This window comes from Pelophylax lessonae (assembly GCF_965119305.1).
Source record: "Pelophylax lessonae genome assembly, chromosome: 5".
Lineage (NCBI taxonomy): Eukaryota > Metazoa > Chordata > Amphibia > Anura > Ranidae > Pelophylax > Pelophylax lessonae.
Window position 1 is genome coordinate 485271760 of NC_138772.1, and position 15616 is coordinate 485287375.

A 15616-nucleotide genomic window follows, 5' to 3' on the forward strand; every position below is an offset into this window, starting at 1 on the left:
CACACGCTCCAAAGTAAGTGTTTGGGTGAAATGCAGGAAGATAACTATAATTACAGCTAGTGACATGGAGCTAAACAGAATTATTATGCTACTTTACAGTGGAACTTTATTCGGAAAATTAGGTCCTGCTAGATCACTTCAGGTCGGCCCTTTTTGCAGGTATAATATGTAAAATATTAAAAATAAGTGCATATACTGTTTAAAATCCAGTAATACATGGTCTCAGCATGCTCTGCACATGCCCAGTTGCACTCTATTCTTAGGCATTGCCGGGTTTGTAGAGGCTGATCTGCTGACAGCATTAAATTAAGCCCTTCTATTTTTACAAAGCAAAGGAAGCTGCTTCTGTTTGATATGTAACTGCCATGGTGTTGCACATGTGATCAGTAATGACACCAGCTATTTGATGGTTCGACAGTTTGAGGACACAAGCAGGTGTGGCAGTTAGCAATCCCAGCACTCCAGGAATGTAACTGTTTTTTTAAACTTTTATTGATGGGTTTAGTTCCAATTTACTTGCTGTTCAGAGGCTCAGACCTTCAGCAAAATGGAAACCCCCGGGCAGAAGAAACAGGAGCAATGCTGGAGGCAAATTACAGCGCACACTAATGGTAGCATAATTATTCACGTGGAATGTATGTTCCTTGCTAAAGGACATTGTTTTTTATCAAGTTGTTATGGATAAAGTTCTGACTTAACACCAAGCCTGTGGTAGGACTTTACTTAAGTAGATTAGGAATGAAAACTACAACCACTTGTGAAAGAACTTTAATGTATATTTACCCTCTTACCTTTTCTTTATGACCACAGCCATAGTAGCATTTTCTGCCTATTGTTTAAATCATATATGTACATGAAGTCACCACTTTTTTCACTTAAAGTGTTACTAAACCCAGGAGCCTTCATTCACTATATCTGGTCTCCCACAGTACACAGAACATGGAAATGCAATTATTGTAGTAAATATAAACTGCTAAATACCTTTTCTCATCAGCAGTATATAGAAGTCTTGTGACTTCCATCAGTGTCTGACAGGGCACTGGTTAAAGCTTGTAGGAGGAGTTTTCATTCTCCTCTGACTGTGCTGTGAGGCTGCAGGACCCCTGACCCTCTGTCTGGACAGTGCTGATTGGCCCTGTGCTGATCACATGCACTGCTCCAAAAAAAAAAAAAACAACTATCTAGCAATACACACCAAACTGAGCATGTGCAGAGTGCCCCACAATGCTCTGTTCTATCAACAGATGGATTGAGACAGTGAAAGAAAGGGAGGCTCAGAGAAGACAGGATCAAACAGCCTTTTTACACAATGCGGAGGATTACATTGCCAGCTTCTCTTATTTGGGGAACCTTTCTGGGCAGTTCAGGCTGCAGGCATTAGCTAAAGCAGCATGGTGTAACTAGCAGAACATTTCCATCTTCAGTTATTCCAGCTGGAAAACCAAGAATGGGAGAGCTTTATATATGCAACTAAGTACTGTATATGACACCCTGGAAACAAACTGGGCCCCAGAATTTCCTTCCTGATCCCCAAGTGCTATCTGACCAAGTCCCTTGCTCTAACAAACCTGTTAGCACTTTGAATATTGTTAGCTGCCAGAAAAATATCTGCCTTACCACCTTCCCATAAGTTGTTACAATTAGGATGTTTTGTAAACTATTATTATTATACAGGATTTATATAGCGCCAACAGTTTATGCAGCGCTTACAGTTTAATAGGGTGGGGCAAGTGGTACTGTGTGGGATGAGCTGATGGAAGTGATAAAAGATTAGTTGGAGGTGTGATAGGCTTCCTCGAAGTAATGAGTTTTCAGGGATCACAAAAAGGCAGCCAGAGTAGGAGATAGCCAGACAGATGGAGGTAGAGCGTTCCAGATGATGGGAGAGGCTCTGGAGAAGTCCTGGAGACTGGAACCAACTTGTTTTTCATTAGTTATGGTTGCCTTTCTTTTTATTCTGTAGCGATGGTGTGCTGCAAGCAAAAGTTTTAATCTTCTATTCCTCTAAAATTTTCAGAAGGCTTTCTGTGCTAGCTTGATACCACATCACCTCTTCCTGGACCTGATGTTACTCTTTCTCCTGGCAAGGGCTGGAGAATCCCTGTGTGATCTGCAAAGGTAGTCTTTGCAGATCAAGTGAGGCCTCTCCGCCTGTTGAGGATGCTACAGGCTGGCACACAGGACCTCTTGACACCCCCAGAAGTGCCAGAAGAGAGGATTAAAGCCATTGTTTGCAGTAAAGAGCGAAAAAAAAAAAGGAAGACTATTATAACTATTGAAATGTAGGTAAAGCTACATAACATCTTTATCGCAATGCATTCGATGATGACGAGGTCTCATTAAGTTGGCTTTGAGTGTATGCTGCCTGAGGGTCAGGATCCCCATCTAGCCATATTGTGCAATGTAGCCTGAGTCACCAGTAAACCTATACCCACAAACTTAACTTATATGATTAGGACTGCTCATATGCAAGTCATGCAGCTCACAATCAAACAAAAGAATTGCGTACAAATACACATTACTTGAGATTATATGTACTGCTCATTTTTAGATAATAGGAGTAAGCAATGAAACACCCACTCAACCCAGCGCTAAAAAACAAGAAAACATATACATAAAAAGCAGCCGCTATAAAGATCTAATAACTTGCAAAGGTGTATAATGAAAACCAAAAGAGGATCACATACACTAGCAGCGCTAAATAAAAGACCCTAGTAGAATATACTGCTCATTTTTATTCTGACTAAAGTTCTCCTTTAATATCATATAGTGAATGCATACTGATGCTGTGTGATAATTTCCCTTTAAACTGACAGAAAGGTAGTGTCACCTGATATAGGATCATGTACAGAGTCTGTTAATTAACATATTTGTGGAAGCCTTCTTAATCCCCAGCTAATGTCTTACGGATGAAGTGAGACGCTTGCCCTCGCTGCTATTGAGGATGGGTTAGTTCACAGATGTCAAAGTTCCTTGTGAGTGGAGCTGACCTGACAAGCATGCAGCACCCGGAGATCAATGGTGAAGAAATGTCCTTAATTAGCACAGTATTATGTTTGGTACCGTCATTTGGGACCCGGTTATGGGTCACTGATCCAATTAATGTTAAACCTTGATTTTCACACACATTAATGAAATTCCATCTAAAAGCTGATTAGACCCGACAGTCTCCTAATAGTTTTCACGTTAAACGTTTTTTTTTTTCCTTCCCGCTTCAATTACTTTACTGGCAAGCATGACATAGACAAGTTTGCCAGACACTAAAGGGGATTCCCACCATCTTATTACTTTTTTTGGGTGCACATGGAAGGACAGGTAAAACACCCTTGTGTATATTTTGCATGGCCAACAACTGTTACAAATTTTCATGGAGAGCTTCAGGTTTTTTTTTTTTTTCCACCAGAATGTCCCTGATTTTAAATATGGATCAATATCTTAATAAAATACATGTTTTTTTTTCCTGCAATCTTACATTCGATTTCTAGGGGCATATTTATAAAGCAGTGAGTATGACATTCACCAGACATTCACTAGTGGTTTAATCAGTGGTTAAACCAGTTGTGGTTTCATTAGTAATTGTATTTTAACCTCTTGGCGGGGCCATACGCATATATGCGGTTGCTCGGTTGGTGGGCCTTAATGCCAAACTACCGCGTATATGCAGCCCTGTTAAATGACTTACCGTGCTAAGAGAGCACTCCCTGCACGCTCCCAGCACGGTAACCAGCAGGGTTCGGTTAGCTCCTGTTGCATACTTGCAATCAAGAGTTTTCCGATCATGTGACTGCTCTGAGAGCCAATCCCAGAATGCCTGCCTCTTCCCTCCATCTTTTAGAACTCCTAAATCGCTGGGAGGCGGTCGGCACAAAGTGGTTAAACCATATTTACCATGAATATGCCTATTATCCTACAAACGCATAGCTCTCAACCTAAACTGTCCCTCATTTGAAGGGACTTTGTTATGCTGCACTTACATTTTTATCCAACCTTTATATTGTGCTGCATTTGTTGTTTTGAAAAGCCTTTATAAAGGAAAAATAAGAGGTAAAAAAAGCACTCTTTTTGGTTTTGCCAACATTAGATCTTGGTGGTCCATTTAACCAGGAATGTGTCCTTTGCCTACATACTGTTTCCTTCATGGAGATGGGAGATAATGCTAATCTGTTCTGTAGGATTCCAGATTTTATGAGATTAGTAATATAAGAATGCTCATCTTCCACAGTTTTATAAAATAGTTATAGTTATAGTAATAGAAGGATATTCTCTTCCCATTGTGGTCAGACACCTTTGATTTAAACTTTAAGACACAATGATTTTCATTGGAATATTCATCCCGGAGTGGTGTTGCATCTCCTGGGCCCACAAGAGTTACAGCAAAACAGACCCCTCTGTGCTAAAGCCGGAGAGCCAGTCAAAAAACAGAGGGACCGCCAATGAGAAAGATGGCTTAAGCCTACTTCTGCTGAATATGCTAATTAGATTACCTGAGAATGTGTTCAGTTTTGATAAAATATGGACTGTGGTTGTATGTTTTAAGTCTTATACTTTATGGAGCATGTATGATTTCTTTGTTGTATGTGTGGCAAAATATGAAGGTTTTATTTGTTTGCTGGAGGTTTTGTATTTAGACTGTCCTTGGTACTGGTGCCTGCTGAATCTTGCCCCATTAACCTGCTGAATCTTGCCCCATTAACCAGTTTAAAGTGAACCTGTCAGAGTTTTCAAAGTAAGCTGACAATACAGCTAAAGTTTTTAAACATAGCCCTTTACTGTGCACCCAGCAAGCCAATTTATCCTGAATGCATGCTAAACAGAGGCCTCTCTTTTGGCTATGGCTTTAAAATGATGTCCCTTACTTCACCTACAAGTCAAAGTCCACCAGTGACCAGAGGTCTAAGCAGTGCCCTTCCAGGATCTGGTGCAGCTGATCAGTCAGAACTCAGGTTGAGGCCTATATTCAGTTTGCAGTCAGGATAGGTTGCTTCTCCAGGCATGCAGTCAAGGATTGCATTTGTGGTGCCTGCACTTCTTCAGCTGTATGGTCAGTTTAAACACTTTGTGAACCCTGCCAGGTTCGCTTTTAAGGTACATTGAGCAGACCTTCTGACTTAAGCACAGTTATGATATTTCCTGGACAGAATTAGCAGTTTACAGATTGATTTTACTTGTTGCTTAGTGTTGATCCTCGATCAGAATAACTTTTCTCTAACGTTTCTCCAGTTACATTTGTAAGCTTGCACAGCGCAGCTGTGTGGTTGTCATTGATCCACGGCTGGAGACCAGCGAACAGGCTCTGGCGTTTGATCATACGTCTCTAACCTATAACGTTACTTTAAAACATCTGTGACAGCTACTTGGTCCCTCTGTTTAGCCCAATGTATGAAGTTTCACAGGAACATCTATGGCCATAATGAAATAGTGTCAAAGAAACTAAAAGCCATTTGTAACTTGTGAAACAGCCATACATTAACATATTTCTCCTTGCTGAGATCATTGCATCTAATGGTTTTGTCTGCTCTTCCGAAGAAAAGATCACAATGCAGAAGTCTCTGCAGGACATGGCAATGGTTAGCACTGCTGAGACAAAGCAGACGTGTGTGCATGCCAGTTCCTTAATGAGGCGTAATTGTCTAATACACTGGTTAAGTAGAAAGCTAAAACAGATACACTGCATTCCTCTACTGCCTAATAGACACTTCAGCTCTTGGAACATGTGTGAAAAGCGCCTTGCGAGGGGCGGATATAACCTATAGCACAAACAGAGATATAATGAGCGGTGGAGACTAGTTCTACCACTAAGCATCCACCAGTCATACGGTTTTAGCTGTCCTATGGTGACCCTGCCAAAACCAATCTGCAGCAAGGGCTGGTAGGAGATCTAATCAGCAGCAGGATGTCACCCTTCTACACAAATGGAGATGAAATAAAACAGTTGTTTGGCAATGAAAAATTAGGGTTTCTCGGGGGAAAACCATATTTCTTATAGCAAAGGTCTGCTCAGTGCTGGGATTGTACTTAGCAAAACTTTGGTCCAAACAATTATCCTTGCTTAAAGGTACAACTTCAGTCCAAACTGAAAAAAAAAATCTTCGAGATGCACACAAGGAGCACAGACTACCTGGTCCGTTTTACATCCAAGCATTGTCGTAATGCAGTAGTCCACCCTGCTCCCTTTTGTCAGTAACCTGGAATCCCCTTTTGCTTCCGCTGCCTGTCAAGGACTGGATATATACAAATTCAAATACGTTTAAGGCATGTTCTCTATGTGCCTGTGTGGGGTTCCTCCAGGTACTCCAGTTTCCTCCCAAACTTCGAAAAATAAAAAATGGAATGAAAGTTCAGGACTGCGCTTTTGTTTAAGCCTCATTATGCCCAGGAAACTCATGGAGGTCTTTAATGCGCCATTCATTACATTATAACCAAGTTAATGTTATCATAGTCAGGGCTGCGCTTAAATAGTATTCTGCCATAGGCACGCTTGAATATAGATGCTTTTTTGTTAACCCCCACACTTGTTTTATAAAATAAGATTTAATACAAACTAATGCTACAGTACAGACATACAAATGAGAAAGGTTCCTGAACTCTAAGACCAGAGGAGGGAGACAAAATCAGAAAACGGTTATCACAATTTGTGAACGTTAAGACTTGGTCAGTTTGGGTTCACATCTCATTTAATTGCCAGATTCCACAGCTTCATCATTTTTTTCTTTTGGCATCGAAAGTAAGGCTACATTCACACCGGCCTTTAGGGTGTGTGAATGTAGCAGCAGGAATCAGAGATACTATATTTATGCAGGCGTGGGTGCTGGACACCATGGCCTGCAGTGGAGACTTCTCTATCCATGCTGTATGGAAATGGATGGGGAAATTGAGATGTGCATGACTAGCTATAGTTCCAGATGTTAGACTTCCTCTTCTAAGGCAATATTCGGTGTGAAAACTAGCAGCAAGGATCAGAGATTCCTGCTACGACTCTCAGAAGCTAGGTGTGGCCACTGGCCATGTTCACTATAAAGACAGGTCGCCGGCTGCTGCAGCTATTCGCGGCTCTCTGCACTGCCACAGAATACCTGCAGTGACCCCTGCTGGATGCACACACAGTGCATCTGAGCTTGGAGTAGGGAAGGGTGGGGGAAGCAGCAGGAGAGTGCCTTGCCATCCTAAGATATGGGGCTGTGTGTTAATATTGCTGTACACAGTGTAAGGGAACACTCTCTAGTTCAATAGCTTAATAGGGTTCTGCAAGAGAAAAGAGCCACCCTGAAACGGGAAACCTGAGGAAATGTTCATGACACCAGCTTAAGATTAAAATATAAAGAAGCTGCATTTTTAAATGAGCTACTGAAAGTGCTTAAAGCGGATCTTCACTGCATTTGAGCACCACAAACCAAACTATTTAATTTATTTTTATTATTCAAAAACTCCCCCATTAATCTTTGTCTCTGTGGTTTATTTTTGCTGAGAAATTGCTTTGAAAATCACCCCTAGCATTTCTGGCCTTGGCCATCTTGAGAAAGGGCACTTGATGCATGTAGCATTTACTTCCTGCCCTTAGCTCATATATGCATACAAGGGAGTGTACTTTTCTGAGAGAACCCCTCCTCCTCCTCCCCTCCTGAAGATTCCTGGGATGTATGACATAATTTGCCTAGGCAAGAAACCGGGAAGTAACTGAAGAAATGTAAAAAAAAAAAAAGTTTTAAACAAGCAAATATAATATATTTCCTATCTTTTTACTAATGCTAGCAGCATGAGGATTAAAAACAATGTTGATTGGGAGAGTGAAGTTCCACTTTAAAAATGGAGGGCATTTAAATGTGTTTTTTTTTAATATGACTAGTGCAGGTATCTGAACTTGGCTTGGCATTAACCGGTTGCCGACCGCCGCAAGTACATATACTGCGGCGGTCAGCCCTGGCCAGGCAAAGTGACGTACCGGTACGTCACTTGCCTGTCACTTGCTTGTGAGCCAATAGCGGGCGAGCGCGCGTCCGCTCCGGGCTCGTTCCCCAGGAAGTCTGTGCGTGTGACCGGCGGACCCGATGTCCGCCGGTCACTCGGCGATCGTCGGTGGAGAGGGAGAAAGGCAGGCGGCTAATGTAAACAAGCCGCCTGTCATTCTCCCCTGTGTAGGAATAGTGATCATACGGTTCTACTATGTAGGGCCGTTGATCACTGTTCCTACACCAGTAGCCATGTCCAATCACAGTTAGACGCACGCCCCTAGGGACACACTTAACCCCTCCTTCCCCAATAAAGTTAACCCCTTCCCTGCCAGTGTCATTTTGCAGTAACAGTGCATATATATATATATATAGCACTGATTACTGTAGTAATGTCACTGGTAACCCCAAAAGTGTCAAAAATGTCAGTCAAGGGTCCGATCTGTCTGCCGCAATGTCGCAGTACCGCAAAAAAAATCGCAGATCACCGCCATTACGCGTTAAAAAAAAAACACCAAAAATGACAAAAATCTTTCCCTTTGTTAGTAAATACGATAACTTTTGGGCAAACCAATCAAAATATGCTTTTTGCGATTTTATTTTTACCAAACATATGTAGCATAAAACAAATTGGCCTAAAATGTTAAAACATTTTGATTTTTACATTTTTTTGGGGGGGAATTTAAAAAAAAATGTGAAAAATATTGTTATTTTTGCAAAATTGACGCTCTTTTTTTTTTGTTTATAGCGCAAAAAGTAAAAATCGCACAGGTGATCAAATACCACCAAAAGAAAGCTCTGTTTGTGGGAAAAAAAAGGATGTCAAATTCGTTTAGGTACAGCATTGCACGACCGCCCAATTGTCTGTTAAAATCACGCAGTGCCGAATCGCAAAAAAAAACCCTGGTCAGGAAGGGGGTAAAATCTTCCGGGGCTTAAGTGGTTAAACATATGGATAGCCTTCTACAGCAACACATAGACTGGGAGCCATTCAGCAAAAAAATTAAAATATGTTGACAAGGAACATGGTTATATAGCAGAGGAGACTGAGCAGAGAGATATCCTCATTAGTCTGCTGAGACTCCAACACTGTCCAGTGAGCAGGCTGTGGGAAAAGAGAAGACACACAGTATTGCCTTAAGCCCCGTACACACGTACCGATGGTCGGCATACAAATGTTCCTCTTTTCTCCCCGGGATGTCGGTGTCTGTTGAAAAGTGCAAAGACAGCACAAGGACAGCACAAGAATTTTGTCTGCAGACTTCAGCTGACTGCAGAAGTGATGTCATGTAATGGTTAACTTTCCCTGTGTTTTTAATTTTCTGAGCATGCCCAGTCTTGCAAATCTGCGGTCTGTCGGCCGAATTCTGTACTGACAGGCGAACAATCGTCCGTTCTGGTGTCCGCAGACAAAAATTTTCATGTTTGCACGAAAGACTTTTGTCCGCGGATTGTGCGCAGACATCTGTCGGAGGCACCATACTAACACGCGTACAATCGGCAGATCTTTCGTCCGCCGACGTTTGTATGCCGACGATCGGTACGTGTGTACGGGCCTTGACTGATAGTGGTGTCATCTGCCTGGCTGTGCTGTGTGACGGGGATGTACAGAAACATAAATCATCTGAAAGTGGCTCTCCGATGTATTTTAGCTGCTTCAGCTCCAGAAGGTTTTACCCCCTTAATGACCAGGCCATTTTTTGCGATTCGGCACTGCGTTAATTTAAGGAAAAATTGCGCGGTCGTGCAACGCTGTACCCAAATACAATTGATGTCCTTTTTTCCCCACAAATAGAGCTTTCTTTTGGTGGTATTTGATCTACTAAATCTGATGCACACTGAATCTGGTACAGCTGTGCAAATCAGCCTCTAACTTCACATTGTTCAATTAAGCTTTGACAATAAAACCTGGAAGCTGATTGGTTACTATGCACAGCTGCACCAGATTATGTGTGCACCAGTTTTAGTAAATCTCCCCCACTGTGTTTGTCTGTGTCTATGTGAAAAGTTAATCTGTATGGGAGTGGTTTCATAATTACCAATTAGTTGCTGCACCTGCAGGGCTCCAATGAGGAATATTGCAGGGTCTGCATCCTTTTAGACATGATTACCTATTGGAAGCATCTCATCAAAAATGGCATTTTTGTTGCAGAGGATGCCTGAAGTCTGACTTTTATCTTAGGCAGACTTCTGGGAAAATCAATGAACCAATCACACAAGCAGGAAAAATGATGTTTCTAGGATGCGTTCTGTATACATTCTGTGTACAGATCACCTCCAGGTAGCCATATTGCATTGCAAAAAAAAAATACAAAGCGACAGACTGAAAAGGAAATGTCATTTTTAATAACATTCAATTACTATATGACTTGAGTCGCAATTGTATATGCTATATTATTATTTTTTTATTTTTTATTTGCTAGTTTTTTTTTTTTTTTCCTGTGATAGTGGAGTTACCCTTTAAATAAGTGTGTTAAAGTTGTACTTTTCTTGCTCGGGTACACTGCTTACAACAAAGAAAAGTATAATGAGAGCAGAGTAAGTGGAAAAGATGTTTATTGAATTAAAACAAGAATCATTTTAAGTTCAGTGACCTATCTCTGTGTATCACAAATTTAAATGAGGACAGGCTATCTCGTTCATTCCACGTCCTGGCCAGCTAGCTGGAAAACTCCAGGGAACAGAATTCCTGCAGACAGCACTTCCAGTTCTTCTCTTGACAAGGTTTTACATAAGACCAACTGTTTGTACAGCTTACAGTTTCCAAAAACAATGTCCAGCACCGAGTCACTTTGTTGGGGTTCAGGATGGATATTTTGCAAGCCGTAGTTAGGCAACAGCTAACATGGCGGCAAAGACTGGGGGTTTTCAGATAGTAAAGATAACGCACTTCACTGTGCCAAAATGTGATCATAGTGCAGCTAGAGAGAAAGTGTCAATCTCGGGGTGAATCAACATTTTGGCCAGTTGTCATGTAAACAGTTGATGTAAACAAGCGATGATTTGATTCCCAAAAGTGAAGCGGTAAGTTGATTTCACCACGTACAAATGACCTTGGTAGTGCATCCAGTTTCCCTGTACGGTGGTCTGGTGCTTGTCATAGCGGAGATTTTGGATGCCGCTGTCTCACATTCCTCATCTCTGACACACAGTGATGAGCTGTCAACCAGTTTAGGGGCAGAACAGGGGATAATAAAAACATGAGGTCAGAGTCAGTGTTGAAATAAATAGATACATCCAAGCAAAATGCTGTCTTGTGGTGAGTGTCAAATCAGGACACGCTCTGCATTGATTTTTAATGAGGTTTTCGAAAGTATGTAAAAAAAATAAATAACACAACTGCTAACCACCTCCGGGTACTTCTGGGCACAGCAAAGTTTTGCTGATTGGGTAGGAAATATATTGCATTTTTATTTCATGCAAAAAGTGTATCATCGCACCTGAAAAAAAAGTGTGGTTATAAAGTAGCCAGATTCCATAGACCTGCTTACACTGCTCATGGGATTTCTGCAAACTTTATTTTGGGATTCATGGTTGAGTTATGAAACATATGACCACTGATGTTATATTGAAGTCTTCTGCTGAGATATTTCAGTTCTGAGTTGACCCAGTAGTAAGGTGTCTCTGCTTAGGTTCTCAGCTCCACCCACTCAGAAATATGATACACTGAATTCTTCATTGACAGCAAAGTGCCATATCCATAGCAATCAATCCAATCCATCCATCACTGGACTGACTTCAGTCAAATTATATCTTGGTGAGAATGGCGTCCTGCAATTTTGAGAATTCAGCAAAAGAAGTCACGCTTCCTTACACAGTGGCTGTGGGAAAGGGAAGAGCTGAAAGATGCCTTAAAAGGTTGCTAGAATTCCCAGGATATGAGCTAGGTTCAACCCGCCAGTGTCCACAGTGGCCTTAGGGTTTTTTTCCTCTTCCCAACCAGTGGTCTCTCTTTGGGAGAGCCCTCACCAAGTACTTGGGGGGCTAACTTCAGTAGGTGCCTAAAGAAGTGGGGTCCACCTAGGTGGACAATGCAGTGCCTTGCTCCTGTTCATGAGCCTTGCACCCTTGAGAGTTCAGGAATTGAGGCCCTTCCTATTTAGAGATTGGCTGGGTAACTTCCCCTTGGTACTGCTTTATGTGCTGTGATTTCACAGTTCCCTTTTTATCCCTACTGGGGATCAGCAAAAAAAGAAAAAATGTTCTCATTCAAAGTGTAGCAGCCTTAAGGTTTTATTTATTTGACGATATATTAATTAAAATAAAGTTTAAAATCTACAAGGTTATAGTGATAATTTGTTTCAAAGGTATTTTTTTTTGTTTGCATATAGTTTACATGTATGGAGAAAATAGGCTCAACCAAGCCAGGACATAAATTTACAAAAGGGAAAAAGAAAATGGTCAGAGTCATGCAGTACCTGATATCAAGGGAAGAGTTGATGTAAACAACCGATTTGATTCCCAAAAGTGAAGCAGTAAATTTAACACTCCCACACGCAATCAACCAACAATCACACTTGCCCTCTCCCTCCCCAATACCTATAACATAGGTCAGGAGAAATAAACATATTTTAATAGGTACATCTGAACCTTGTACTGCAGGAGGACTCCATCCACAACTTTCAGATCTTATACGATTTAAATAGGGCAAGCTCTGCCAGTATAAATTATTTTAAGTTTGATGGGATCAATACCAATTGAGTACTGCCCATGATGCTTTTTTATTTGCACTAACATACAATATTTCTGGACAAACTTTCAGGGTACTTCCCCTTCTTCAATGTCCAAACAATACTAATAGTACTGCTCGGACGTTGAAGAAGGGGACATGCTCCAAAAGTCTGCCCTGAAAAATCGAATGTTAGTGCAAATAAAAAAATTATCATGGACAGTGCTTTCTGTCGCAAGTTTACTAATACGGCTACAGTCACCTCAAGTGGGACCAGTACTGAGCAGTTGAGATACTTGTGCCAGTGTTGGAGGGTTAGGACTCTTGTAGTTGAGTAGTAAAGTCTAGTGATAGTATATGTTAATGATTACAAGTTATACATAGCAATAATTTATGTGTGTGGTCACATTAATACTCCTTAGAGCTAATCCTGCCATATCTGACCCTACAAATCAGATATCCGGTTTAGTGAATTGTACTCCTAAGTTATATGTGGCGTGTTTGTGTCCATTTGTTTTTTGTATACTTTTGTCTGATGTAAAGCAGATCTTCTGTAATACTGTTTGATACAGGGGACTGTGCATATGTTAACTGCCTAGCAGTAGCACATGCTTTGTTTACAGGAATAAGAATCTTCTTCTGTCTTTAGGTTGGGTCGTCGGATCTCTGGATATTCTAGGAAGCCCTGCCAGCCTGGTGAGAAGTATTGGGAATGGTATAGCTGATTTCTTTCGCCTCCCCTATGAAGGTCTCACTCGTGGACCTGGAGCCTTTGTGAGTGGAGTTTCCAGAGGAACCACATCCTTTGTCAAGCACATTTCCAAAGGTACATAAGATTTACTGTATTATTACACCTGACAAGCCTCATCTCAGCCTAGACAAATTTACTGCATACAAAGGAAAGAGATACACTGCTCAAGGTAATGGGAAGCTTGATGATCAACAGCGGTGCTCGCCCCGCCTCGCCTCCGTGGACAGTCAATAATGAAAAGAAATGGCTAAGATGTGTGCTTAATCATTAATCAATCATCAATTGGTAATCATTACCAATTATCAATACGTAATGATTAAGCACACATCTTTGTGTGTGAAACGCGTCTACCTTGCCACTTTTTTGCCACATTGGGATGTCCAATAAACATGGATTTTGACAACATCTGAGTGCAGCCATTTCTTTTCATTGTAGACAAATTTACTGACTGGAGCTCAATGATGACTTTAAAGTGATGAAAGTGAAGCTTTTCTGAAAACATATACTGTAGGTTTATACTGTGACCCTGTTAAGAATTTCTTCATGCAGACTCGTAAAGTTACTGAGAGTCCTATTTCAATTGTATTTATATAATGTATATCCCATGGTGCTTTACATAGAGCTACAAGCATCAGTACCTACTGAAGCCTGTATTCTAGAACTGTAGTTTATCATTTACAATTTTAGCTTTAAACAAATTAATTCACTTGCATTTTTTTCTGTCTGTCTGACACACTCTGTAAGTTGGATACCAAAGGATTCTGGAGCTCTCCAAGAGAGCAAATATTTAGCACTCCTATTTAGCACTTATGTGATGGATGTTATTGAATTCAAAACTTGTCTACATGAGTCGTATTTTAGTTTAAAGTGTCCCAGTCTACACAGGGTTACTTTAATCCAAAAGTCCACCTGTAAAAGAGGCGTTTATATACTTACCTTTTCAGTGCCCTGTGTATGTGAAAAGTTGTCACTCCTCCTCTCCCTGGCTGCTGCCACTACAATCCTGGATGGTTCCTCCAGCCAGCTCATATGGCACTACAGAATGTACAAGCTGCTGGGAGAAAGCACAACAGTCAACATGGGGAGCAAATGTTCAACTCATCCCACAGTTCAGAGTTGTCAGTAAATTTACATACAGTTTGTAATCTAATTTTGCCATCTGTCCACGAATGTCCATTACTGACATGCTGACTGCATATCCGTAATGGACGTTCATGGACCGAGTCAAAAATTACGGATTTTGCAAACTTGTTGTAAATTTACTGACAGTTGGCAATACTGCCACAGTTCCATGCTATATGGTGGCGTTTCAATACAAGCCGTGGGATAGGTAAGTGTATCAATGCTTCTTTTCCAGATGACCCTTTGAGTTAAAGGGATCCTTTAGGTTTGGTATCCTTTTAACAGAGATGACTATTATTTGGAGGTTCTGAGCTTCCTCTTAGTGCAGTGGTTCTTAACCTGGGTTCGGTGAGTCAGTCTCGCGGGTTCGGCGTAGGCCTTTCTGAACTGGTCTCTGAAAGACAACAGCAGAAGTCACACTGATTTGCAGTAAATATTCATTATTATATTTTTGTTTTTTTGTGAAAATCATGTTTTAATGGTTTTGTTCTTTAATGGTTTTGTTTATTTTGTGCACCTATGTATAAATATATACCTAAATATATACCTGTGTTTTGATTTTGAAAAAATCATATTTTATTTTTCCAATTAAGAAGGGTTCGGTGAATGCGCATATGAAACTGGTGGGGTTCAGTACCTCCAACAAGGTTAAGAACCACTGTCTTAGTGCATATGATAGCAGCAAGGTTCATGGACACTTGCCTGAAATCTGAACATTGCATGTTCCAAAGTAGTTAACAATAGCAGTGCCCATCTTTCTAACCTGACTAGTTCACTGTAAATACACTCCTAGCCGGCCTTCATTTAGCTGGTACTCCATGTATTCATATTTAAATTGAGAACATGTTCTGTTGTCCAACAATCCTAATCCATTCCGTCATGCTAAATTATTACTGGAACTTACCAGAGCTGAGATTTTATTTCCTTGAGTGTGCAGGTAATAGAAATAATAAATAAATCACGTCTCTACTATTATTATTATTTATGTGTTCTCATATATCGGGAGAATCCCCCACATTCCAGTACAGTAACATTGTGTCTTTTAATAACGCTTATAATTTAAGCTTCTCTGGGTATAAGTTACACACAGCCACAGTCTATTCTTTAATAAACATCTTATATCCATCT

At 40.8% G+C, this 15616-nt stretch overlaps 1 protein-coding gene across 2 annotated transcripts in view; it reads left to right on the forward strand.

Moving 5' to 3' along the window:
• The window catches only part of VPS13B (vacuolar protein sorting 13 homolog B), a 1502642-nt gene that overhangs the window by 1451174 nt on the left and 35852 nt on the right, over positions 1-15616 (forward strand). For both annotated transcript variants that reach the window (XM_082257852.1, XM_082257851.1), the window contains exon 57: positions 13265-13441. In XM_082257852.1, coding sequence (XP_082113978.1) covers positions 13265-13441 — 177 coding nt within the window. The remainder of the gene's footprint in view (positions 1-13264; positions 13442-15616) is intronic.